Genomic DNA, 26,815 nt, shown 5'->3' on the forward strand with positions numbered 1-26,815 from the left:
CCAAATACAAAGCAGAATAAATCCCTCTCCCATAGTATTCCGGCATGACATTAAATTGCTGCTTCTTGTTGTTGTTTTATCTAAGTGCAACAGTGGCGTCGCCAGGCTTCAAGAGCAGAGGACCGCAACTTATTGTGCCGGGATGACTGAGAACGGTGACCTGAGTCTCGGATTGGGCGACAGGCATAACCGCCAGCAAATCACAGAACAGTATGTGAGTATTTCTGAAGCAGGTACGAGACATCAAAGTCTACATATATCAAGTTGTTGTTGTTGTTGTTGATGAGAATAGCACTGAAATAATAACAACTTTGCCCAGGACTAAATTAGAGGGAATGTCAAAATATTCCAGTTTGAGGAAAACCTTTCAGGGGTTTTCTCTCGTGTGTCTGTATGGCAACCACAATCGACAGTCGTCAATAGTGATCGATCACCATTTTTTCACCATCCGTGTCACTGTTTCACCTGTCTTTGTGCTGGTCTCCCCAACCAGGTGTCCCCTCATTATCCCCTGTGTATTAATACCTGCGTACTCTGTTTGTCTGTTGCTACTTTGGCTTGTCCCGTCAAGTCCTACCAGCGTGTTCCCTGTGCTCTAGTTTTTGGTTGTCTTAGTCTTCACAGTTCTGACCTTTCTGCCTGTCCTGATCCTGCCCGCTGTCCTTGTACCTGCCCGACTCTGATTTGGATTACAACCCTTTGCCTGCCCCTTGAACTATAATAAACTCTGAGACTCGTACTATCTGCCTCCTGTGTCTGCATCTGGGTCTTAGCCTGAGCCGTGATAATCGGTGCATGTCTGTTTGATCAGGGTCCATTCACAAAGAATCTGAGTAGAAGTGCTGATCTAGGATCAGGTCCCCCCTCTCCATATTATCTTATTCGCCATGATTTAAAAGGCAAAACTGATCCGATATCAACAGCACTCCATCTCTGAGATGCTTTATACATACAGACCCTGATCTGATAAACTTGTGTTGCAGTGTGGTATGAGCCAGCTAATTCTGACAAGGCATACAATCATCTCCTGTCTGACAGCTGGAAGGCCCTGGCCTCCACCTCTCCCAACCTGGCTGAGCTGTGTACCATGAATAAGACATTAGGCCTTCCAAAACCTTCAGGTAGCTGCAATACTTCAGCAAATGCTGTACTTGGATCATTTCTAATGCGTGTATGTTTTTCATCACCATCCTCGGGGACCACCAACCACTTCACATATTTGAACTATTCCAACACTATCTGATTTATAAACCAGTCAACTAATCATCAAGCCCTTGATGGTTTGAATCAGGTCTTCTAGTGTTGGAATTGAACAAAGATGTGGAAAGGCTGGGGGTCCCCATGGATTGGGTTGAGAAATACAGATTATTTAAGAGTGTGTGTATCTGACAAGCATATTACGAATGAGAATGTGGTCTTGTCTTATGGCGGCAGTGCTGACTAGCTTTGTGGAGGAGGTTCTGAGCTGTGCCATGGTTCTCACATGCCCCCTATTGGACAACCTGCACTGTGTGGTGGTGACCCTGGGGGCCATGGCAGTGCTGCTGTGTGGTGGTGACCCTGGGGGCCATGTCAGTGCTGCTGTGTGGTGGTAACCCTGGGTGCCATGGGAGTGCTACTGTGTGGAGAGACCTGCCACCTAGGAGAGGAACAAGGGTAAGCGTTGGGAATACCTATAGCATACCATGATGGGAATACCATGATGATGATGGGTTTTTGTTTGTCAGAAGGGTCAGCTATGCGCCATCCACTACCCTGCTTTGGCTCAGACCACAGAGGAAACAGTGAATGTCTCAGGAGAAGGATATTGGTATGAAGATATGTAGGGGCAGGGAATAAACACATGAAATGAAAAAATACTTAATTGACTTCATAGGTGAAATTAGGTTTCCCACTCACCCCTCTTTCCCCTCTCCTTAGTATCGCAGGTGGGATAACGGCTGGGATGTTCCCGGGCAGAGACACTCAAAGCTGTGTTAAGATGAGGCTCCTGGCAACATGCCTGTCACTGCCCTCCCCACACCCCACCTGCCCAACTCTGACCACAGACTATGTTGAACCAAACAATGTCCAACCACCTTAACCCACCCTTATGTGGATGGAGGAATGAGGAACAACTATCTTTATTATGTTGTTTGACCATCAAAATAACTTTTCAATGATTAGTTAAAACGCCTCATCTACCGCAGTGACAGAATGGTGATAATTTGCATACATTTTAAATAAAATACTTTTCAATTCTTCTATTTACTACATTATTTCAAATGCCTAGGCAAATATAACATGCATGTTTACAGTTGCCTAGCCATAGCCTTGACCTGCCATAAGTGTTCTTCTTCTTCGGTGAGGTTTAATGGTGGCTGGCATCCAATATGTTATATTAGTACCACCAACTGAACTATTGTATAGGTCCATTACACTTTGTGATACAAAATGGGGAAGGGGAACCGAAAAACAATTATATACAGTACCAGTCAAAAGTTTGGACACACCTACTCATTCCAGGGTTTTTCTTAATTTTTATTATTTTCTACATTGTAGAATAATACTGAAGACCTCAAAACTATGAAATAACACATATGGAATCATGTAGTAACCAAAAAATGTGTTAAACAAATCAAAATATATATTTGGGATTCTTCAAAGTAGACACCTTTTGCCTTGATGACATACTCTTGGCATTCTCTCAACCAGCTTCGTGAAGTAATCACCTGGAATGCATTTTAATTAACAGGTGTGCCTTGTTAAAAGTTCATTTGTGGAATGTCTTTCCTTCTTAATGTGTTTGAGCCAATCAGTTGTGTTGTGACACGGTAGGGGTGGTATACAGAAGATAGCCCTGTTTGGTAAAATACCATGTCCATATTATAGCAAGAACAGCTCAAATAAGAAAAGAGAAACGACAGTCCATCATTACTATAAGACATGAAGGTCAGTCAATCTGGAAAATGTCTAGAACTTTGAATGTTTCTTCAAGGGCAATCGCAAAAACCATCAAGCGCTATGCTGAAACTGGCTCTCATGAGGACCGCCACAGGAAAGGAAGACCCAGAGTTACCTTTACTGCAGAGGGTAAGTTCATTAGAGTTACCCAGCCTCAGAAATTGCAGCCCAAATAAATGCTTCAGAGTTCAAGTAACAGACACATCTCAACATCAACTGTTCAGATGAGACTACGTGAATCAGGCCTTCATGGTCGAATTGCTGCAAAGAAACCACTACTAAAGGACAGCAATAATAAGAAGAGACTTGCTTGGGCCAAGAAACACGAGCAATAGACATTAGACCGGTGGAAATCTGTCTTTTGGTCTGGTGAGTCCAAATGTGAGATTTTTGGTTCCTACCACCATGTCTTTGTGAGACGCAGAGTAGGTGAACGGATGATCTCCACATGTGTGATTCCCACCGTGAAGCATGGAGAAGGAGGTATGATGGTGTGGGGATGCTTTGCTGGTGGCATTGTCGGTGATTAATTTAGAATTCAAGGCACACTTAACCAGCATGGCTACCAAAGCATTCTGCAGCAATATGCCATCCCATCTGATTTGCACTTAGTCCCACTATCATTTGATTTTCAACAAAACAATGACCCAACACACCTCCAGGCTGTGTAAGGGCTATTTGACCAAGAAGGAGAGTAATGGAGTGTTGCATCAGATGACCTGCTGCTGCTTTTGCAACAGCTAATGGGGATCCTAATAAAATAGCAATTTCCCGGCCTCCACAATCACCCGACCTCAACCCAATTGAGATGAGTTGGGATGAGTTGGACCGCAGAGTGCAGGAAAAGTAGCCAACAAGTGCTCAGCATATGTGGGAACTCCTTCAAGACTTTGGAAAAGCATTCCAGGTGAAGCTGGTTGAGAAAATGTCAAGCGTGTGCAAAGCTGTCATCACGGCAAATGGTGGCTACTTTGAAGAATCAAAAATTTGTTTAACACTTTTTTGGTTACTAAATGATTCCATTTGTGTAATTTCATAGTTTTGATGTCTTCACTATTATTCTACAATGTAGAAAAGTAAGTGTGTCCAAACTTTTGACTTGTACTGTATATACAGTAGAAGTAGGAAGTTTACATACACTTAGGTTGGAGTCATTAAAACTTGTTTTTCAACCACTCCACAAATGACTTACTAACAAACTATAGTTTTGGCAAGTCGGTTAGGACATCTACTTTCTGCATGACACAAGTAAGTTTTCCATCAATTGTTTACAGACAGATTATTTCACTTATAATTCACTGTATCACAATTCCAGTGGTCAGAAGTTTACATACACTAAGTTGACTGTGCCTTTAAACAGCTTGGAAAATTCCAGAAAATGATGCCATGACTTTAGAAACTTCTGATAGGCTTATTAACATCATTTTAGTCAGTTGGAGGTGTACCTGTAGATGTATTTCAAGGCCTACCTTGAAACTCAGTGCCTCTTTGCTTGACATCATGGGAAAATCAAAAGAAATCAGCCAAGACCTCAGAAAAAAATTGTAGACCTCCACAAGTCTAGTTTATCCTTGGGAGCCATTTCCAAATGCCTGAAGGTACCACGTTCATCTGTACAAACAATAGTATGCAAGTATAAACACCATGGACCAAAATGCAGCTGTCATACCGCTCAGGAAGGAGACGCGTTCTGTCTCCTAGAGATGAACGTAATTAGGTGCGAAAAGTGCTAATCAATCCCAGAACAACAGCAAAGGACCTTGTGAAGATGCTGGAGGAAACAGGTTCAAAAGTATCTGTATCCACAGTAAAAACGAGTCCTATATCGACATGACCTGAAAGGCCACTCAGCAAGGAAGAAGCCACTGCTCCAAAACCGCCATAAAAAAGCCAGACTACAGTTTGCAACTGCACATGGAGACAAAGATCGTACTTTTTGGAGAAATGCCCTCGGGTCTGATGAAACAAAAATAGAACTGTTTGGCCATAATGACCATCGTTATGTTTGGAGGAAAAAAGGGGAGGCTTGCAAGCCAAAGAATACCATCCCAATTGTGACGGGGGTGCTTTGCTGCAGGAAGGACTGCTGCACTTCACAAAATAGATAGCTTCATGAGGTAGGAAAATTGTGTATATATTGAAGCAACATCTCTAGACATCAGTCAGGAAGTTAAAACTTGGTCGCAAATGGGTCTTCCAAATGGACAATGACCCCAAGCATGCTTCCAAAGTTGTGGCAAAATGGCTTAAGGACAACAAAGTCAAGGTATTGGAGTGGCCATCACAAAGCCCTGACCTCAATCCCTTAGAAAATGTGTGGTTAAAACTGAAAAAGGGTGTGAGAGCAAGGAGGCCTACAAACCTGACTCAGTTTCACCAGCTCTGTCAGGAGGAATGGGCCAAAATTCACCCAACGTATTGTGGGAAGCTTGTGGAAGGCTACCCGAAATGATTGACCCAAGTTAAACAATTTAAAGGCAAAGCTACCAAATACTAATTGAGTGTATGCAAACTTCTGACCCACTGGGAATGTGATGAAAGAAATAAAATCTGAAATAAATCATTCTCTCTAATATTATTCGGACATTTCACATTCTTAAAATAAAGTGGTGATCCTAACTGACCTAAGACAGGGAATGTTTCCTAGGATTAAATGTCAGGAATTGTGAAAAACTGAGTTTAAATGTATTTGGCTAAGGTGAATGTAAACTTCTGACTTCAACTGTATATATATATGTTTTGTTTCATAAAATGTGTTAATATAATAATAATTACCCTACCAAATAACCCTACAACTCATTAAATCCCATCACCTTAATCCACTACTTTGACCCTATCGGATCCTACCCTAGGCCAATGACCTGAGAAGACGGGACACTACAACTCAACATACCCTGTGACTCTACTGAAGTCAAATCATATACCCCAATGCACTTCTCTGCTGCTTTCACCACAGCATCTATTTTCCGTGATTTACATTCCATTTCTGCGGGACAGTTGATAACCATTGCTATGAACTCTAAGAAGCCAACCTTACTGAAGCATAAATCACTCATTGGCCTATCCCTCTGTGCTGGCACCAATCTACTATTCACAGAGTTCTTCTCAGAATCCCTCACCCTCGACCCATCCTCCTCTACTTTCTTCACTGCCTCAGCATACCTTCTGCACTACTTTGACTCTAGCCACCTCAACCTGCCTCTCTCGCACCCAACACTTCCGATCCCCACCAACATGGGCACCCCTACAGTTGACACACAAAACTCTATCCACCGAAACTACACAATCCTCTACCCCATGCCCTCCTGCACACTTCCCACATCTTGGAATCTCCCTCCTACACGCTCTAACAGGATAACTGATATATCCTAACATGACCTTGTTGAGTAAAGACTCTGACTGAAAACTCAAAAGGACTGACAGTGACTTCTGTTTCACCACGCTCACTACCGGGTCTGCTTCGCACTAAACGGTGGGCGTCACAAATACCGTGAATCCTCAACTTCAATTGCTCCCCCATCCCACTTAACGCTACCCCAGAAAGCACTCCTTTCAATGGTGCCTTATTCCTAAGAGCAAAGCAAGAAACTGATCTTCACCCAAGTGCCTGCTCCCTCTAATTTGAAGAAAGTCCACTTCGGGTTACGTTCCTTGACTCAACAGCACCCACCATCTTTTCCACCCAACCTGAAACCATCCATGGGATCAGCAAAAAGGCCTGGTTCCACCCTCTTCAAAAATCTCACTCCCACTGGACCGAATGTATCTTTATCATAACCATGTCCATCAATGCAACTTGACACCAATCTTCCTCGACATACCCTCTTCAACAGAGTCAAACCCATCCTCTGCCTCCGTTTTTTCAACCTCCTCTCTCTTTCCCTCCAATCCTCCTCCCTTAACCAATTGCCCGACTCCTTCTGAAAATATTAAACTTTTCCAAGCCGAAATCTATTTTTGGACCCTCGAGAGACATGCTAAGCCCTGTCTTGCAGACGGGTCACAAGGAGTAGGGGTGTTAACCCCCATGTCCTGGCTAAATTCCCAATCTGGCCCTCATACCATCATGGCCACCTAAACATCCCCAGATTACAATTGGCTCATTCATCCCCCTTCCTCTCCCATGTAACTATTCACCAGGTTGTTGCTGTAAATGAGTGTTCTCAGTCAAATTACCTGGTAAAACAAGGGTTAAATAAAATAATAAATAAAGTACTCCCTCTACTTCAAACACACTACCAGGCACATTCCCAGAAGAGCCGGGATTTTGTTTACCAACCACCAAATTGGAAATTTGCCCGTCATAAGTATCCAGACTGAAAGCATAATTAACTACATTTCACACAATGCATTTGTTGATAGCCTCCCACGCAGCCTCAGTACGTACTGAGCGCTTGCCCCGTTCCCTCCTCCCTATTTTAACGCTAGTTAAGATGGTGGTTAGAGCGTAAAGTGTCTCTACAGATAAGAAAGAAAAGGGCAAAACATCTATCAAGCCTTTTGAATTATAGCGAAATAATAAACCTAACATAATCTAAAGTGTCTATCTATACAAATCTGGACAGTTCAGAGACATTAGCAATCCCCGCCCAATTTGGTGTGACTGTCCATTTGGAGTGGAATCCCTGTAATACGGACAGGGTAAGTGGCTAGCCCGAACTATTATTGTAACTGTCTGCTACTGATTTCGTGGCAAAATAGCATTAGCTCCATGGTTGCATAAACGAATTGATACATTTTCTGTGTCAATGCCATCCTTTGCATCGTTGTCTATTTGTGGATTTAATGAACTGTCAATGGTTTACTGTGTCGGCGTCTGTTAGCTAGTAAACTAACGTTAGTAGGCCGCAGCCGCTAGCTAGCCAAGTTAGCTAACTGCGAATGCCAGCCTAGACTCTGAAGTTAGCTTGTAGGCTAATGTTAGCCTATTAGCACCTTCGTTGGTTAGCAAGCTGTCACTTTGTATTCACAAGACTCCATGTCTTGTGAACTTTGGTTAACTATTTATTCAACCCAACATTAAGTGCATGTCCTTTTACTCGTCGACTTGAGTATTTTATTTTGTTTTAGCACCTGAACGGCTAGCTGATACATAATGTCATGCCGTGAACTAACATTAGAGAATCATTGCAAACCATTAGCAACATGCTAACGTTAGTTAGCTATCAAGCTGGTTGGAATAGCTAGTAACTATCAGTCAGCTGACGTTTGCTGCTTGCTTGTACAGCTGCACCAGAAAGAGGATAGGGGCGCGAAGCCCTTCGTATTTAGGCTGTAGTTTAGTAACGGATTTTGAATTGCAATTCAACCAACTAGTGTTACCCTTGTAGCTAACGTTAGCTGGCATGTAGCTAGCTAGTTTTTGACGATATATTTAGCCTACTTACAATCAATAACTAGCTCTGTTTCAGTAACATCCTATTTGCAATTTACATCCCGGACAAGCGCAAACTCATCCTCAACAAACCCCAAGATTCGATAGGCCTGTTTATTTGATCAACCTGTGATGTAATACAGTTGACAGCTACAAGATAGAACGCCCTCCTACTGTCAAAACACCACCTCATTCGTTTGTGACTTCCACAAGCCACTACTTTGTAACAACTGCTAACACAGGCAGAAGATATTGATGAGCCTCATACCATTTAGCTTAGGCTACATGATAATAGGACATCCCTCTTTACCAGTACTACTAACTAAGTGAGCAGGTCCAGTTTAGGCCTACATTTTGCATTGATGGTAGTACTCTTCATGTTCTCCATTATTCACAATTTATATTCTTCAGAAATGCTCCAAATAGAGTTTGAGTAACAATTGTGTCCATCTCAACTTTCTATCCTCTCATCCCTTACTACGCTTCTCCCTCCCAGCCCGTGACCAGCCGTGACATCTGCTCCACCTCGCCGTGCCATAGGATGTCCCACAGCCCCGAGATAAAGGACGACTCCATGGAGTGCCCTCTGTGCATGGAGCCGCTGGAGATTGACGACGTAAACTTCTTTCCCTGCACCTGCGGCTACCAGATCTGCCGCTTCTGTTGGCACCGCATCCGCACAGATGAGAACGGCCTCTGTCCTGCCTGCAGAAAGGTACATAACCTATCTTACCCTGGCCCTTACCTTACCCTTCTGCTGGCACTGCCTCCACACAGACAAGAACAGCCTCTGCCCATCCTGCAGAAAAGTGAGGCTGGCTGGCGGGTGGTGCTGTCAATAAACATAGGTGTTATGCGAATGTGACATACAATCTCGTAGAATATTATTCTGCTCCCAACTCTCCTCAGAAGGATATACAGTGCATTTGGAAAGTATTCAGACCCCTGGACTTTTTCCAAATTTTGTTATGTTCCAGCCTTATTCTAAAATGGATCAAATATGTTTTTCCCCTCATCAATCTACACACAAAATAGCCCATTGTGAAAAAGCAAAACTGTTTTTTTATTTTTACAAATGTATTAAAAACAGATACCTTATTTACATAAGTATTCAGACTAGAGGTTGACCGATTAATCGGAATGGTCGATTAATTAGGTCCGACTTCAAGTTTTCATAACAATCGGTAATCGTCATTTTTGGACACCGATCATAATGCACTCCACGAGGAGACTGTGTGGCAGGCTTGACTACTTGTTATGCGAGTGCAGCAAGGAGCCAAGGTAAGGTGTTAGCTAGCATTAAACGTATCTTATAAAAAACAATCAATCTTAACATAATCACTAGTTAACTACACATGGTTGATGATATTACAAGTTTATCTAGCTTGTCCTGCATTGCATATAATCGATGCGGTGCCTGTTAATTTATCATTGAATCATAGCCTACTTCACCAAACGGTTATTTAACAAGCGCATTCACAAAAAAAGCACTGTCGTTGCACCAATGTGTACCTAACCATAAACATCGACGCCTTTCTTAAAATCAATACACAAGTATATATTTTTAAACCTGCATATTTAGTTAATATTGCCTGCTAACATGCATTTCTTTTAACTAGGGAAATTGTGTCACTTCTCTTGCGTTCTGGGCAACAGAGTCAGGCTATATGCAGCAGGTTGGGCTGCCTGGCTCGTGTGAAGACCAACTTCGCCAAACGGGGGATGACTTATCAAAAGTGCATTTGCGAAAAAAGCACAATTGTTGCACGAATGTACCTAACCATAAACTTCAATGCCTTTCTTAAAATCAATACACATAGGTATATTTTTTAAACCTGCATATTTAGCTCAAAGAAATCGAGGTTAGCAGGCAATATTAAACTAGGGAAATTGTTTCACTTCTCTTGCGTTAATTGCACGCAGAGTCAGGGTATATGCAACAGTTTGGGCCGCCTGGCTCGTTGCAAACTAATTTGCCCGAATTTTAAGTAATTATGACATAACATTGAAGGTTGTGCAATGTATCAGGAATATTTATACTTATGGTTGCCACCCGTTAGATAAAATACGGAACAGTTCCGTATTTCACTGAAAGAATAAACATTTTGTTTTTGAAATTATAGTTTCCGGATTTGACCATATTAATGACATACGGTATTTAGTTGTTCCCCTTGCTCTGCAAGGGCCGTGGCTTTTGTGGAGTGATGGGTAACGATGCTTCGAGGGTGGCTGTTGTCGATGTGTTCCTGGTTTGAGCCCAGGTAGGGGCGAGGAGAGGGACGGAAGCTATACTGTTACACTGGCAATACTAAAGTGCCTATAAGAACATCTAATAGTCAAAGCTATATGAAATACAAATGGTATAGAGAGAAATAGTCCTATCATAACAACAACCTAAAACTTCTTACCTGGTAATATTGTAGACTCATGTTAAAAGAAACGACCAGCTTTCATATGTTCTCATGTTCTGAGCAAGGAACTTAAACGTTCGCTTTTTTTACATGGCAAATATTGCACTTTTACTTTCTTCTCCAACACTTTTGCATTATTTAAACCAAATTGAACATGTTTCATTATTTATTTGAGGCTAAATTGATTTTGATGTATTATATTAAGTTCAAATAAAATGGTTCATTCAGTATTGTTGTAATTGTCATTATTACAACAACAAATTTGGCCGATTAATCTGTATCGTCTTTATTATGATCCTCCAATAATCAGTATCGGCGTTGAAAAATCATAATCGGTCAACCTCTAATTCAGACCCTTTGCTATGAGACTCAAAATTGAGCTCAGGTGCATCCTGTTTCCATTGGTCATCCTTGAGATGTTTCTACAACTTGATTGGAGTCCACCTGTGGTAAATTCAATTGATTGGACATGATTTGAAAAGGCACACACCTGTCTATGTAAGGTCCCACAGTTGACAGTGCATGTCAGAGAAGAAAACAAGACATGAAGTCAAAGGAATTGTCCTAGACCTCCACCAATCAGGCCTTTACGGTAGAGTGACCAGATGGAAGCCACTCCTCCAGAAGCCACTCCTCCATAAATGGCACATGACATATCGCTTGGAGTTTGCCAAAAGGCACCTAAAGGATCTCAGACCATGAGAAACAAGATTTTCTGGTCTGATGATACCAAGATTGAACTATTTGACCTGAATGCCAAGTGTCACGTCTGGAGGAATGCTGGCACCATCCCTATGGTGAAGCGTGGTGGCAGCATCATGTGGTGGGGATGTTTTTCTGTGGCAGGGACTGGGAAACAAGTCAGGATCGAGGGAAAGATGAACAGAGCAAAGTATAGAGAGATCCTTGATGAAAACCTGCTCCAGAGTGTTCAGGACCACAGACTGGGGCGACGGTTCAACTTCCAACAGGACAACGACCCTAAGCACACAGCCAAGACAACGCAGGAGTGGTTTCAGCACAAGTCTCTGAATGTCCTTGAGTGGCTCAGCCAGAGCTCGGACTTGAACCTGATTTAACATCTCTGGAGAGACCTGAAAATGGCTGTGTAGCGACTCTCCCCATTCACCCTGACAGAGCTTGAGAGGATCTGCAGAGAAGAATGGGAGAAATTCCCAAAATACAGGTGTGACAAGCTTGTCGTGTCATACCCAAGGAGACTCTAGGCTGTAATCGCTTCCAAAGGTGCTTCAACAAAGTACTGCGTGAAGGGTCTGAATACTACTTACTTATTTAATACATTTGTAAAAATTTCTAAACATGTTTTTGCTTTGTCATTATGGGGTGTTGTGTGTAGATTGATGGGGGGGGGGGCAATTGAATACATTTTAGAATTCGGCTGTAACAACAATGTGGGAAACAATTAAATGGGTCGGAATACTTCACAAATACGCTGTACCTACGTACAGGTGAGCTTACCTGTCTTTCTATCTCTGCCCCCTACCATCCAGCCGTACCCGGAGGACCCTGCGGTGTACAAGCCCCTGTCACAGGAGGAGATTCAGAGGATAAAGAATGAGAAGAAGCAGAAGCAGAACGAGAAGAAACAGAAGGTGACAGAGAATCGGAAACACCTGGCCAGTGTCAGGGTGGTGCAGAGAAACCTGGTTTTTGTTGTCGGGCTCTCTCAAAGGCTCGCAGACCCAGAGGTGAGACAGGACGCACACACACACACACACATACACACACACACACACATGGGGTCAGGGTGGTGCAGAGAAACCTGGTGTTTGTCGGGGTCTCTCAAAGGCTCGCAGACCCAGAGGTGAGACAGGACGTGTGCACACACACACACACGGGGTCAGGGTGTTGCAGAGAAACCTGGTGTTTGTCGGGGTCTCTCAAAGGCTCGCAGACCCAGAGGTGAGACAGGACACGTGTGCACACACACACATAGGGTCAGGGTGGTGCAGAGAAACCTGGTGTTCGATTCCACAAAATAAGCCTACTACATAAATATAGATGTGTGTGTGTGTGTGAGTGAATCGGGGGTTGTTGTTTTTTAACCCTCTCTTTTATAAAATGACTAAGCGGTTTCTAGTTTCTTTTATGCAAATCTTGAGGCCCCCTCACGCCCAAAGGAAACGCTGGCATACCGAAAATTAATTTCCTACCTAAAATGTCAAGACTGCTGCCACTTACAAAGGCATACATTCTATGTCTATGCTATGGGCTGACTGTGGCTATCCCACGGCTGGATATGAGAAACACGGCTCTTTGTCTAGGGGTAAATATGTGGTCCTCTGTAGCTCATTTGGTAGAGCATGGCACTTGTAACGCCAGGATAGTGGTTTAGATTCCCGGGACCACCTGTACGTGAAGTGAATGCATTGCATGACTAAGTCTCTTTGTATAAAAGCGTCTCTCAAATGGCATTTATTATTATTATTATTTTATATATATATATATATATATATAGATAGTTAAGGTGGCAAATTCCACAAACATTTTCCAAAATTCTCAGGTTTTCCAGAAATTGGGAATCCTCCAACTAGGATTTCTGGAAAACCTGGGTGTTACTTGGGTGTTATTTTCCCACATCCGTTTTAAGCTAAAATGCGATAGGTTTCTTGTTCTATATGAAATACATTCCATGTGATCTACTATCCCATTCCCTTTACAGTTACCCCATGCATGCTTGTTTGCCTGGGCAATGTTTTTTTGCTGCTTAAATTAGCTGTTGCACAGAGTACATAGTTTTATCGTAGATTACTTGATGTCCACAGATGTGGGTGAAGATCAAAATAATTTAGAACATTGTTCTAACACACACACACACACACGCTAAATCTAAGTCCCCAGCCCTCCACTGTGCTTCAGCCATAACCTGTGTGAGCGATATAGCATTTCATCTCACTATTCTCTTTCTTGATCATATTTCTGGTCTACTGACCTAGCTATATTTGTTTTCCCTCCCAACTGTATTTATACAATTCTGTTTGAACAATTTCCCCATAATGCTAGAGCATAGTACAATCATCCCTCTATTTGTCTCTGTTTCTCCACAGGTTCTAAAGAGGCCAGAGTATTTTGGGAAGTTTGGGAAAATACACAAGGTGGTCATCAACAACAGCACATCATATGCAGGTTCACAGGTAAGAGCTGGTTCTATGTGGCTCATTTGGTGAAAGGCACGGTCGTGGGTTCAATTCCCGCAGAGATCCAATAGAGAAAATATTTACACTGACTGTACTGTAAATCACTTTGGATAAAAGTGCCTGCTAAGTGGCACATCATAAGATGTGGGATTATTGAAACGTTGGTACTCTTTCGATACCAGAACATGAAAAACGGTTCGGTGTTAGAATTTGTTTCTTCTGATATTTCTGTCAAATGTCTCACGTCGTCTACTGATTGGGAGAGGGGAGCTAACACGATGCTGGGCTGCAACATGCTCGCGCCCCACTCATGCTGCACAGAAGTTAACACATTTGAATAATGCAACACGGCATGTAGAAATGTTGCAACTGCAAATAACTGTTCACAAAACATGGTCCATTTACAGGCTAGAACACTTTACAATACAATAAGATACCGGTCGCTTTCAACTTTGTAGGCAAGCTTTCCTTGCTAGCTTACAGCGGAAGTTATCAGTTCACTACCCTAGTACTTCGTTTGCGATTATTATATGAACATAATGCGAAAATAGGCTGATTTCAAAGCTAATTCTCACCTAAAACCATAGTCATTGCCAAAAAACTCCTCGTTTCCTCAGCATCACGTCTCTCCAGTCTCTCTCACTGTGTGAATGATGTCATTAGGTCTTAGTGTGCACTTTTATAGAAGTGTTTCTTCTACGCAAATGTGGATCAGTACAATAAAATAATTCCCAAATGGAAGGGAATTGTTAGCCCCATGATATCATCCAAAACATGCTCAATAACTCAATGCAACATACACACACTCCTATTGAATATGTATTCACCTGTATTGTGAATAGGCTTAGGCATTGGCCTATTTTTATTTACCCACTTTATCTATAGAGATTTACCATTCAAATAAATGATTAGCATGAAGTTATGTAGTTTTGTTTTTACCAAAGTCAAATTGATTGTGTAATTGGTTCGTTAATGCACACATGGTTGTCTCTGAAAAAATCCACCACATTTTTAATGATATTGAGCTCGAAAGATCTGTCTGGTTCAAATGCCATCCTGTGACTTTGGCTAATATATGTGGGATTGAATTCAACAGCAGGTGATTTCCTCTCAAATGTAAATATGGAGAATGGGACATGAACTACCTATTTAAAATGTTCACTGTTTTCTGATCCACAGGGTCCCAGTGCTAGTGCCTACGTCACTTACATCCGCTCTGAAGACGCCCTCAGAGCAATACAATGTGTGAACAATGTGGTGGTGGACGGTAGAACACTCAAGGTGTGAGACTTACCACACAGGAACAGACATTCAGGGCCAGTTTCCTCGGACACAGATTAAACCAAATCCTGGATAAAATAAATTCCATTGAAGGTTAATTTTAGTCCAGGACTAGGCTAAATCTGTGTCTGGGGAAACTGGTCCTAGAAGTATTTGGTGACTTTTTGTAAGGAATGCTATCAAATACTATATGACTTCTGACTTCAGCTGAAGAGAACATTCAACAGAATGTCATCACAAGTACATTTTCACTGAGCTTTCTGTGTGTGTTTGTATTGCAGGCTTCTTTAGGCACAACAAAATACTGCAGTTACTTCCTCAAAAGCATGCAGTGTCCCAAACCAGACTGTATGTATCTACACGAGCTGGGGGACGAGGCGGCTAGCTTTACGAAAGAGGAGATGCAGGTCAACAAACCGTTATTCTTCCTGTCTGTGTTTGTGTTGGTGGGCGAATAGAGATGGCAGATAACTTGACGTCATGTATTGTACTTGCCTGGGTGTCAGTAGGCCAGGGCATATGTGTCCGATGATGGTGACCAATCCAGTTTCTTCTCTTGGATCAATAGAGTTAATTCATTCAGATGTAAGGGTTAGGCCTGGCTGTGTTTATATATTCTTCCCTTTTAGAGAGTTTTTTTTTTTGGTGTCTGCCACAATTTTGTATCGTGTTCTTACTTCAAATTACTTTAGACATCCGCATTAGTGTTTCTTGAATCTAGCCTGGTCCCAGATCGGTTTGTTGTATAGCCAACTCCTATACTCGCTGCCATACAGTTGAATTGAGTTAGGTGCACAGTGGGAGCATTGTGTTATTATTCACTGCTAAAATGACTTAATGTAATGTTTGTGTCCTTAGGCCGGGAAACACCAAGAATACGAGCAGAAACTACTCCAGGACCTCTACAAAATGAACCCCAGCTTTCTACAAACACCAACGTGTTCAGGGGAAAAGTCCAAAAGCAAATCTTCAAATTCTACACAAAGGTACATTTGGTATTTTGGTTCTCCCCTCTATCTTTTTCTTCCACGCAGCATCCCTTGATTTGATGACATTGACCTTATTTGGGGGAGCAGGACCGAGGTTGGGGAACCCTGGTCGACACAATGTATTTGCATATTTCTTTCTTGCAGTTTCTATTGTGCTTTTATTGTGAGACCTTGGGTGAGTAAGATCCATTGATACATGTAATGAATACATTATTTGAATGGCAAATAAACTTGATATGTGAAACCTCTCGCCGCAAACCCAAAAAGCAAATATTTGCACTGAAGGCCGTGGCACTAACAGCTAGAACACCGCAGGCCGCAGTTCTCTCCGAAGTCTTCCACACAACATCTCTCTCTTCCATGCTGACCTCTTGTTTTTGTCAATTTCTCAACACAGACCCAGCAACGGCAAGGACGGGTGGCCAACACTATCGGGGTATGGTGGCAAACTGGCCAATGGGCTGTCAGAGGACAGGAAATCTCCTCCGCTGCTAGACTGCTGTCTGGACCCAGAAGTCATGACCTCAGACGGGTTAGGACTTGGCCTGGGGCCGGACGCAGGGATGGGGTCTGTCCAGGGGGCTGCCCTGTCCCCCTTCTCTTCTAATTGTGACAGCAACGGGTAATCTATAGTAATATAGTAGTACATTAGTGGGGAAATGGGGATACCTAGTCAGTTGTACAACTGAAAATGTCTTCCTCATTTAACCCAACCCCTCTGAATCAGAGAGGTGCGGAGGGCTGCCTTAATCAACGTCCACGTCTTCAGTGGGTTAACTGCCTTGTTCAGGGGCAGAACTACAGATGTTTACCTTGTCAGCTCGGGGATTGGATCTAGCAGCCTTTCGGTTACTGGCCCATCGCTCCTACCCGCCAGGCTATTAGTCTTATATTAGTGGGGCTGGACACGGGGATGGGCTCTGTCCCCCTTCTACTCCAATTGTGACAGTGATCCCGTTATTACCGGGACAGACATACAGGCCGGCTTGAGTCGAGCTAAACCAAGCTGTACCGAGAAGACAAGGTTACACATTCACTATAGTTGCTGAAAAGGGAAATGTGAACAATAGAGTGAACTGAAAAGGGTATAACTCACAGGCCAAACTGGCCACCTTTTTTTGGTCCCTTTTGTTAGGCCATGAACTACACAGCTGCGTAGTCTGATGCTGGTCTGTTTCTCTTTCCCTCTAGTCCCAGCGACAAACCTCCTGAATCAATAGGTATGGTGAATGGAGAGACTTTACAACAGGTAAGAAGACTTTTGCTACCTTTAGGTCATTTAACATGTATAAGTAAAGTATTTTAATCATTTGAATGTCTTTTCAAGATTCTTATAAATGTATAGATAATTACTTTATTTACATGTAGTACATAGGGATGGTATTAGAGAAATTATTGTCATATCTATCCAGACTAGACAGTTTTTTCCCTGAGCCATTTTTAAATGCCCAGTGTTGTCCAAAATGGGACTTTCCATATATATTTCCACGCTGAGGTTGGAATAATACAGTGAAAATTATGATAATGCCATTTTATTGTAAGAGCTGTTTGAAAACACCGGCTGAAATTTCAGCATGTGTTGGTGGGATGGAGTTTTGGCCTGCCTGGTGACACCACCAGGCGGGAAATTAGTTATAGACCAATAAGAGTTCCAAACCCCTCTGCCAATAATAGCTCCTCAATCAATCAGACCACTCCCAGACAGTCCTAGCAAAATTATTGATTGGGAAATTGCTCTTTGCTAAGAAGAATTTTTTTAAATGTATTTTGGAAATTTTAATTGAAAACAATCACAGTAAGGTACTTAATTGTTACCAAGAAATGATTTGATATTAACGTAAAAACGGCTGCATTGGTTGGACTTTTAAAAGATTTGTTTTCATTATGAATTATTATTGTTTACAAATGTTAGACGGTATTAACGGTATCCCCCCACTAATTTAGTCCCCTTATTACTCTTTCCCCGTTCCAGATGCCTAACCGCGAGTCCCCTTCCCCTCCCCCGGGGCTGACTAAGCCCCCCAGCAGTCTGGTGGTTCCCATTACTGTAGCAGACCTCACCGCCCGCTCGCCCTTCGAGGGGGCTGCTGCAGAGTCCCAGTCCCTGTTCTCTGACAACAGTAACTTCAGACACCCCAACCCCATCCCGTCCGGCCTGCCCCCCTTCGCCAGCTCGCCTAGAGGGGGATCCGACTGGCCCATGACCCCCGAACCACAGAGCCTCTTCGCATCAGGTGAGTTGTGTGGGGCAGAATCACGCAGATGCACGAGCGCACACGCACTCCGTCACGGTTAAGAAACAATGCTTCCGTTAACAAAGGCAGTTTCTGCTCCACTGTTTGAACCTTGTGCCAATGAAGACAAAAGTTACACACTTGTCTCTCCTTGCTGTGGATTCATTTGACTAACGTTGCTAACCACTTGCTAACTCTTCCATCCTTGCTCTCCTCAGACACAATACCGGTCTCCTCCTCCACAGATTGGCAGGCAGCCTTCGGCTTCGGCTCCTCTACTAAACAGCAGCAGGACGACGACCTGGGCTTCGACCCCTTTGACGTGACACGGAAGGCCCTGGCTGACCTCATTGAGAAGGAGCTGTCAGTCCAGGACCAGCCCAGTCCCCTGGGGTCCCCCAGCCCCTTCGGCCTCCACCACCCCGGGTCCCACCACGGCCTCCACATGCCCCTCTCCAACCCCAACCATTTCCCCAGCAGCATTGGACCTCCACCCCGCCTCTCTCAGCTCCACCACAGGCACATTTCTAGCTCCTTTAGTTTCCCTGGTTCCCAGAGTCAGAGCAGTCATCATGGTGGAAGTCAGGCTGCCCAGGCCGCTGCAGCTCGGCATACCTGGATGGGCATGCCTCCCTCGGCACGCAGCAATAACCACCTCCTCTCACACTTGAACCACTCGGCCAATGCTGGAGGAGGACATAGCAACTTCCTGGACTTGAGCATGCCTCCTCAGCACCACAGTCACAATACAGGGCTGGGAGGGATCCCCATGTCAGGTAGGATACCCTGGGTCTGTTTTCTGGGAGTGTTGGGGTCAGTTATGTCCCCTGTCAAATGGAATTAACCCTAACCCTGGTTGAGTCGGGTTTAGCGCAATCTGTTCAATATGAACGTACAAGCATTGAACTTCAAAACATATGTAATCGTTTTGACATGTCATATTGACCTTGCGAGAAACATTATTACATGCAGATGCATTTCTGTGTTTTGCCCTGTGAAGACTTAAGTCTATATTAAATGTCTTCTCTACCGTTGATATCTTTTTTTACAGAAGCAAAGCAGCACTCCTTATGTTCTCACTTATCCCTGATGAAATGTATTTTTCTCTCTCTCTCTGCAGAAAACAGCAGTTCTATAGACGGCCTCAATGTGAAAGAATGGCAGGACGGTTTGAGAGCTCTCCTCCCCAACATCAACATCAACTTCGGGGGTCTCCCCAACTCCTCCTCCTCTTCTTCTTCCTCCTCTTCCTCCAGTATGAACCACATGGGGGGTCCTGGGGGGCTAAATGGGCCAGGGGGACTCTCACACAGTCTCAGCTGGGATGGTACGGCCAGCTGGATGGACCCAGCTATCATCACAGGTAGTGAGTAACTTTACATTTTGTTTGTTTATTATAAACAAATGTATCTGTTGTATTGCACCGTTTCCCAAACTCTGTCCTAGGGATCCCAAGGGGTGCATGTGTAGTTTTCTGCTGTATCACTACACAGCTGATTCAAATGGTCACTTCCAACCACAATCTACATCTTCATTCACCTCTTTCTCTCCTCAGGCATCCCAGCCTCAGCAGGCAGCAGTTTAGACTGTCTCCAGGAGGACCAGAACCCTCCCCACTGGCTCAAATCCCTCCAGGCCCTGACAGAGATGGACGGCCCTGCACTGCCATCACTCCCCCAGCAGCCCCAGAACCAGCAACACCAATCCCTCCACCACAACCACCACCATGGCCTCCTAGACCAGGCCTCCTCACACCCACACCTCCACCACAGAGCAGGCTCTGGTTGGGCCCCCTACCTGCCCGGCCTGACCCAGCCCACACACCCCAACCCCAGCCAATTCCACAGCCCTCCCCCAGGCTTCCAGACAGCCTTCAGACCCCCAGGCCAAAGCGCCACAGAGTTGCTACAGAGCGCCTCCGCCGGGGACCGCCACTAAACTAAAGACAGATTACAGCAGACTACCCCCGACCCACGTCGTAATCCCGATCCCCAATGCAATACAGATACAGTACACACACTAATCTGCAGATTATCAGATTATGAAAATGATTAACAAAATAACAAGGCTTTCTTTTTCTTTCTCCTTCCTCCTTTTTTTCTATTCTAAAGGCCTATTTGTTTGTTTTGGTTTTTGTGGCTCATGACATGAATGACCTGTTAACCCTTTGTCTGCTACTGACCGGCCCCACTGAGCTCCAGTAGTCAGGGTCGCCTTCAGTAGGATGCACCGTAGTCAAACGTTTTCCAACGGAAAAATGAAAAGGAGCGTTTCTTATTGGGCAGATAAGTCCATGTAAGTCCCTCATGGTTTTCTTTTGTTTGGTGCATAATGAACACGACCCAGATGAATTGTTTGGGATCAGACCGGTGCTGACTACTCTGAGCTTCACGTGGAGTCTGTCCGTATGATCTAGACGAGCACAGAGAATAGGAGCAGTGATACATTTTGTGACACCCAAGACGATAACTCCAAATGTACAGGAGTCAAGATTAGCTAACGTGAGTAATTTTTAAGAAGTAAATTTATGATTAAATATGAAACCTGTAGGAAAATCGTCGTGAAAAAAAGTGAAGTCATGATTACTCTTTGAGAATGAAGCAACAAACTGAATAGTGAATCTGCTCTTAAAGCTTTTCCCCAAGGGCCCTCATTCTCCCTGCTTTGAATAAAACAGGAGACTGAATGAAACGGTTAACACTCACTCAGTGCAGAGAAGCTTTAAGGCGAACTATAACTTTAAGGCACAAATGATACCAAATGCCTTTTAACTGATTAAGAGGAGGTAGGATTGAAAATCTTTAGAGAAAAACAGGGGTAAAAATTACTTCAGGCTTGTTTTAATTGGTTCAGATGACAGAAAATGATGCAGACAGAGATGGTCACAGATGGATATAATGTTAGTATGTGGGAGTTGAGGGCACAGCCAAGCCAATCTGCTTCGGCTTCCCTGTTAGGCAGGGTCACAATGGTCACGTTCCAGGCTGACAATATTGCAGTCATGCTGCACTCACGCAGCAACCAATGGTCATCGACTTTGCTGACCGGTGTCAGTCTGCTATATCATATGCGGTTAACTGATATAACTGATTAGCTATACCTGATTAACTAGTTAGCTGATACAGGCATTGTGAGATCTGGCAGGCAACTGCAATGTAGTCTGCCTGGAATTCGCCCCAATGGCCTGTCTTGTACAGGTCATTAAAACCCACATTCCCTTTGGGGTCATGGTGCCCCATCCTGTAGTAGAGGCAAGATTCAGTTCGACCTCTGTATCAGAGGATGGAGCACTGTCTAACTGGGGGACTGACCGCCGGGGTTGGAAGAAATAATAATTAGTCTCACGACTATTCTCAGATTGGAAGAAGAATAGGCCTAGTGTCAGGATACCAGACCTCAGCACGTTACATGCTAGTTCTGGGGAAACTAAGAATGGCTGGAGTGGAGGCAAAAAAAATGAATAACAATATTTAAAGGAAAACACCCCAAAATGATATTTTGATATCATTTCATTAGTTGATTGTTGAAGTCCCAATTTTTTTGCATGGCAGCAATCAAGTTAAGATGTTTAACATTCAAAATTCAGATTTACTGCTGTTAAGCTCTTTTTTTCATGACATGCTGCGTTTTACATCATATGAAGCAAAATGCATCATACCAGCTGTTTTTTCTGTTTTTTGAAAGTTTGGGATTATAACAGCAGTGGACTGAATGTTTTGGGGTGGAATTTTACTTTAAAGACTGTTGGAGGGAAGATGGGACATCCTAAGATGTAGGGTTTGGTCTGATACGCACAGTGCCACTGTGTGGCAACTACAGTAGCTAAACCCTTATCGGGAAAGTCACAAGAAGACCCAACAGATAAATGATGAAAGGGTTGATGAAAAGGCTTCCTAGATGTCACGATGTCCCGACATGCACCTGTAGAAAAGAGTGAGAATTTAAATAATGTCATGCGATATCGGAGATTGTGTGAAAGGAAGGTGCTAGAAGACGACGACAAACGACGGCTAGCAATTTAATCCAAGGAGCGCTCTGCCTCTCTCTGGGCCTTGAAAATGAATAGCCTCCCTTCACGACCTTTTATTTTTAAGTCTTAACTCCATAATATCTACATCTTTATCTCTCTCTTTCTCTCTCCTGCTATATCCCCTATTAAAACATTATTCACTAGAAACATGAACTGATCCAGGTGAAACCAACAATCAGTCATACTTACTGTGGTTTTTAACGTGATGCGGAGATATAAAACACAATGGGGAGCTTAAAGGAATTGAACTGTCCACTGCCCGTCTGGAAAAACAAACCTTAAATAAAATGAAAAACCCAGTGCTCGAGTTGGCTCTTTTTGTTGTTTCAGAGATTCACACTATCACTTTTCTTTTTCTTCAAGTTCAAGTATTACACAGGCTGTTCTAATCTATCATAACTTGTAACACTGGCTATATCAACAACTCCCAGGGTCTGTTAGTCTCCTGGACTCAAGATTAAGCCTAGTCTTGGACTAAAAATGTATGGCACTGGAGAATTTCCATTGAGCAATCTTTCTAGTCCAGGATTAGACTTGATCTGCCCCCGGGAAACCGAGTCCTGTTTCTGACGTAACATGCTTGATTTCCACAGCATGAAGACCAGCATTTTAAGACCAGGAGAACATTTTAATGACCTTAACAAATGTTGACACCACAAACTAAGTCAATAAATAATTTCTTCAGGCTTTCTCTCCACTAGGGGCCAGTCTGTCTTTACTCAGTGCTCCGGCTCTGCAGTCCAAACACTGGATGTCCCAAATGGCACCCTATTCCCTATTTACTGCACTACGTTTTTACTAGGGCCCTGGACAAAGGTAGTACACTAAATGGGGAATAGGATAGGATACCATTTGGGATGATGCCTCTGTCTACCCAGACAAGGTTACAGAGAGCTTGGTGGAATGTTGATGCTGAAGGTTGTCTCTGGGTACATTGTCTTCATTGATTCTCCCCTGTAAAACTAATTGTTTCATTCTGTCCCAACTGATAATATTGACATTGTCCTAAATTGATTTATTGACTTTGAGAAAGATGGCAGGAGTATGTAGCTAAGATATCTACCTTTTTTGTTTGTGTGTGTATATGTGTTATATATGTATGTGTATGTGAGAGGGGGATGAAGTTTGTATTAGTTATTCCATAGGCAGTCCTCAATCTCCCCCTGTGCTGTGCGGCCAGACAGCCTATGCTCTATACTGTAGCTACCTGCATCAGAATAGTAGTGGGCTCTGTAGCTACCTGCAGCAGAATAGCAGTGGGCTCTGTAGCTACCAGCAGCAGAATAGTAGTGGGCTCTGTAGCTACCTGCAGCAGAATAGCAGTGGGCTCTGTAGCTACCAGCAGCAGAATAGTAGTGGGCTCTGTAGCTACCTGCAGAAGAATAGCAGTGGGCTCTGTAGCTACCTGCAGAAGAATAGTAGTGAGCTCTGTGGCTACCTGCAGCAGAATAGCAGTGGGCTCTGTAGCTACCTGCAGCAGAATAGTAGTGGGCTCTGTAGCTACCTGTAGCAGAATAGCAGTGGGCTCTGTAGCTACCTGCAGCAGAATAGCAGTGGGCTCTGTAGCTACCTGCAGCAGAATAGTAGTGAGCTCTGTGGCTACCTGCAGCAGAATAGCAGTGGGCTCTGTAGCTACCTGCAGCAGAATAGCAGTGGGCTCTGTAGCTACCTGCAGCAGAATAGTAGTGGGCTCTGTAGCTACCTGCAGCAGAATAGCAGTGGGCTCTGTAGCTACCTGCAGCAGAATAGTAGTGGGCTCTGTAGCTACCTGCAGCAGAATAGCAGTGGGCTCTGTAGCTACCTGCAGCAGAATAGCAGTGGGCTCTGTAGCTACCTGCAGCAGAATAGCAGTGGGCTCTGTAGCTACCTGCAGCAGAATAGCAGTGGGCTCTATAGCTACCTGCAGAAGAATAGCAGTGGGCTCTGTAGCTACCTGCAGCAGAATAGTAGTGGGCTCTGTAGCTACCTGCAGAATAATAGTTGTGGGCTCTCTGTCCTCTAGGAGCTCTGAGAGATTAAAGGTAACAATGGGGACACTAATTCTGTGACATCACTATTGTCAGTCTTGTAATGTGGTGACAGAATCCCAATGTGATTTCAACACCTCACCCTGGGAGAGTAATGTTAACCTTACTGTTAGTGGATGTCTTCCTATTAAATCTGAAAAAAGGTTATGCTAATGCATCATGACGTTATGAATCCACCCGTCCTCTTCCATAATGTTACCGCTGGTGTTCCCTGTGTGACTTACACATCCTGCGCAGCTAGGATGTTCTGTTTATCTTCTTGCCTGTATATGTGTTGAATGAATGTCTTTCTATTTGACGGAATTAGTTCAATCTAAAGCAAGGTTATTATATTGCATCATGACCGTATGAGAACTCAACCATGTTCATATGTTACCTTTGTTCTTCCCAGTCTGTGACTTACTTGCCTCACACCATGTTGTCTAAATGTTTACCCTCTTCCCTAGAGCAGTAAATGAATGTCCTATTTAAATACGAGGTTTCATCCTGAGACAAGGTTATGCTATGAATCCAACGTCGTCCATAATGTTACCTCTGGTCTTCCCACTGGGACTTTGACACCCCACCTGCCAGAGTTGAGCTGTTACCTAATATTTATCATTTTCACTGAGCCCAAGCGCTCATCGTTCTCTTCTGTTTACCTCTGGTCTGCCTGGTCAGTGTGACTGTTACACTCTTAGAAATAAATGTGCTAAGTAGATCCATGCAGAGTTATTTGGTGTGTCCCCATAGGGGAATGCTTTTTGGTTGCTAGGTAGAACACTTTTCTGAGGGTTCTACCTAGAACCTTCTAATTAGGGTTTGTCATAGAACCCTCTAGTCTAAATGGTTCTATCTAGAACCCTCTATAAATGGTTCCTACAAAGGACCCTTTTATCACCTAAAGGTTCTTCCTAGAATCCTCTGAGTGGTTCCACCAGCCTTTAATTAGTTATTCAAATTCAACTCTTTATGACAATACATTACGTATACTGAGTGTACAAAACATAAGGAATACCTTCCTAATATTGAGTCGCACCCCCTTTTGCCCCCAGAACAGCCTCAATTCGTTGGGGCATGGAGTACAAGGCGTCGAAGGCATTCCACAGGGATGCTGGCCCATGTTGACTCCAATACTTCCCAAAGTTGTGTCAAATTGGCTGGATGTCCTTTGGGTGGTGGATTATTCTTGATACATGGGAAATTGTTGAGTGTGAAAAACCCAGCAGTTTTGCGGTTCTTGATACACTCAAACCGGTGCGCCTGGTACCTGCCTCCATACCCCGTTCGAAAGGGACTTAAATATTTTGTCTTGCCCGTTCATCCTCTGAATGGCACACAAACACAATCCATGTCTGTCTCGTCCCCTTGATTTACACTGAATTGTGTATGTGAAGTGGATTTAACATGTGACATCAATAAGGATCATAGTTATCAACTGGACTTGCTAACTCTTCTTGAAGTGCTCTGTTAGTTAAGGGCTTGTAAAGTAAGCATTTCACGGTAAAGTCTACACTTGTTGTATTCGGCACGTGACAAATAAAGTTTGATTTCATAGTATATGTCATTGAAAAAACATGTTTTGTAGACTCAGTGTATACCCTAAGGCCTTTTTGAGGGCATAGTCATACCCTAAGGCCTTTTTGAGGGCATAGTCATACCCTAAGAAACACCTGGTTTACATGCCACATTAGACTGTTGTGCAAAGTGATGTTTAATTCCTATTGTAATCCAGCCAGAAGATTAACAATTTGAACTTTTACTCACCTACAACCTGCATTCAAAATGACTGCCATGGTAGGAAAGATTTATAATCAAGATGACTGTAGATCTTTCTATCGTGTTATTGTCCGTACGTTTGTTTGTGTAACTCTGTTGTTTTTGTCGAACTGCTTTGCTTTATCTTGGCCAGGTCGCAGTTGTGAATGACAACTTGTTCTCACCTGGCCTACCTGGTTAAAAAAAAGTAAAATAAAATAACCATGTAAACTGGATTAGCCATCTCAGTAACGAGTGCAATAACTCCAACTACGAACAGATTAGATTTGTTTGGGAAATGTATTATAAACAATTCAAAAAAATCAACCTGCTATAGAGCATGCTGGGAAATGTGATAATGTGTGTGTGGTTTTGAGTGTTTTACCTTACACAGAGTGAAAATGACACAGTCACCCCTAGTTCACCAACACCGTTCTTTTTACACCACTGAGTGTTAATTTACCTCTTTGTTACACTGAAAAACCAACACTAGGTATCACTGGCCAATTTGCTGGGCAGACATATTCTCATATTGGTACAGTTTAAAACATTCTTACACCTTTCTTTTTAAACTCTAGAGGGTTCAAGTTTAAACACTGAGGTGAACATTCATGCTCAAAGCGCTATTTAA

At 43.3% G+C, this 26,815-nt stretch overlaps 1 protein-coding gene across 7 annotated transcripts in view; it reads left to right on the top strand.

Moving 5' to 3' along the window:
* The window catches only part of LOC112252695 (CCR4-NOT transcription complex subunit 4), a 39,406-nt gene extending 16,687 nt beyond the window's left edge, over nt 1-22,719 (top strand). For 5 of the 7 annotated variants that reach the window (XM_042323366.1, XM_024424163.2, XM_024424162.2 and 2 more), the window contains 13 exons: nt 86-214; nt 8,814-9,032; nt 12,240-12,437; nt 13,797-13,883; nt 15,066-15,167; nt 15,449-15,574; nt 16,026-16,153; nt 16,554-16,778; nt 17,348-17,405; nt 18,129-18,390; nt 18,609-19,166; nt 19,511-19,756; nt 19,946-22,719. In XM_042323366.1, coding sequence (XP_042179300.1) covers nt 86-214; nt 8,814-9,032; nt 12,240-12,437; nt 13,797-13,883; nt 15,066-15,167; nt 15,449-15,574; nt 16,026-16,153; nt 16,554-16,778; nt 17,348-17,405; nt 18,129-18,390; nt 18,609-19,166; nt 19,511-19,756; nt 19,946-20,328 — 2,721 coding nt within the window. In that variant the 3' untranslated portion in view covers nt 20,329-22,719. Of the gene's footprint in view, nt 1-85; nt 215-7,336; nt 7,585-8,813; nt 9,033-12,239; nt 12,438-13,796; nt 13,884-15,065; nt 15,168-15,448; nt 15,575-16,025; nt 16,154-16,553; nt 16,779-17,347; nt 17,406-18,128; nt 18,391-18,608; nt 19,167-19,510; nt 19,757-19,945 lie in introns of those variants that run through there. The other 2 variants (XM_042323368.1, XM_024424165.2) reach the window with 2 other exon arrangements.
* Nucleotides 22,720-26,815: the final 4,096 nt, after the last annotated feature.

This window comes from Oncorhynchus tshawytscha, linkage group LG06 (genome assembly GCF_018296145.1).
Source record: "Oncorhynchus tshawytscha isolate Ot180627B linkage group LG06, Otsh_v2.0, whole genome shotgun sequence".
NCBI classification, from domain to species: Eukaryota; Metazoa; Chordata; class Actinopteri; order Salmoniformes; family Salmonidae; genus Oncorhynchus; species Oncorhynchus tshawytscha.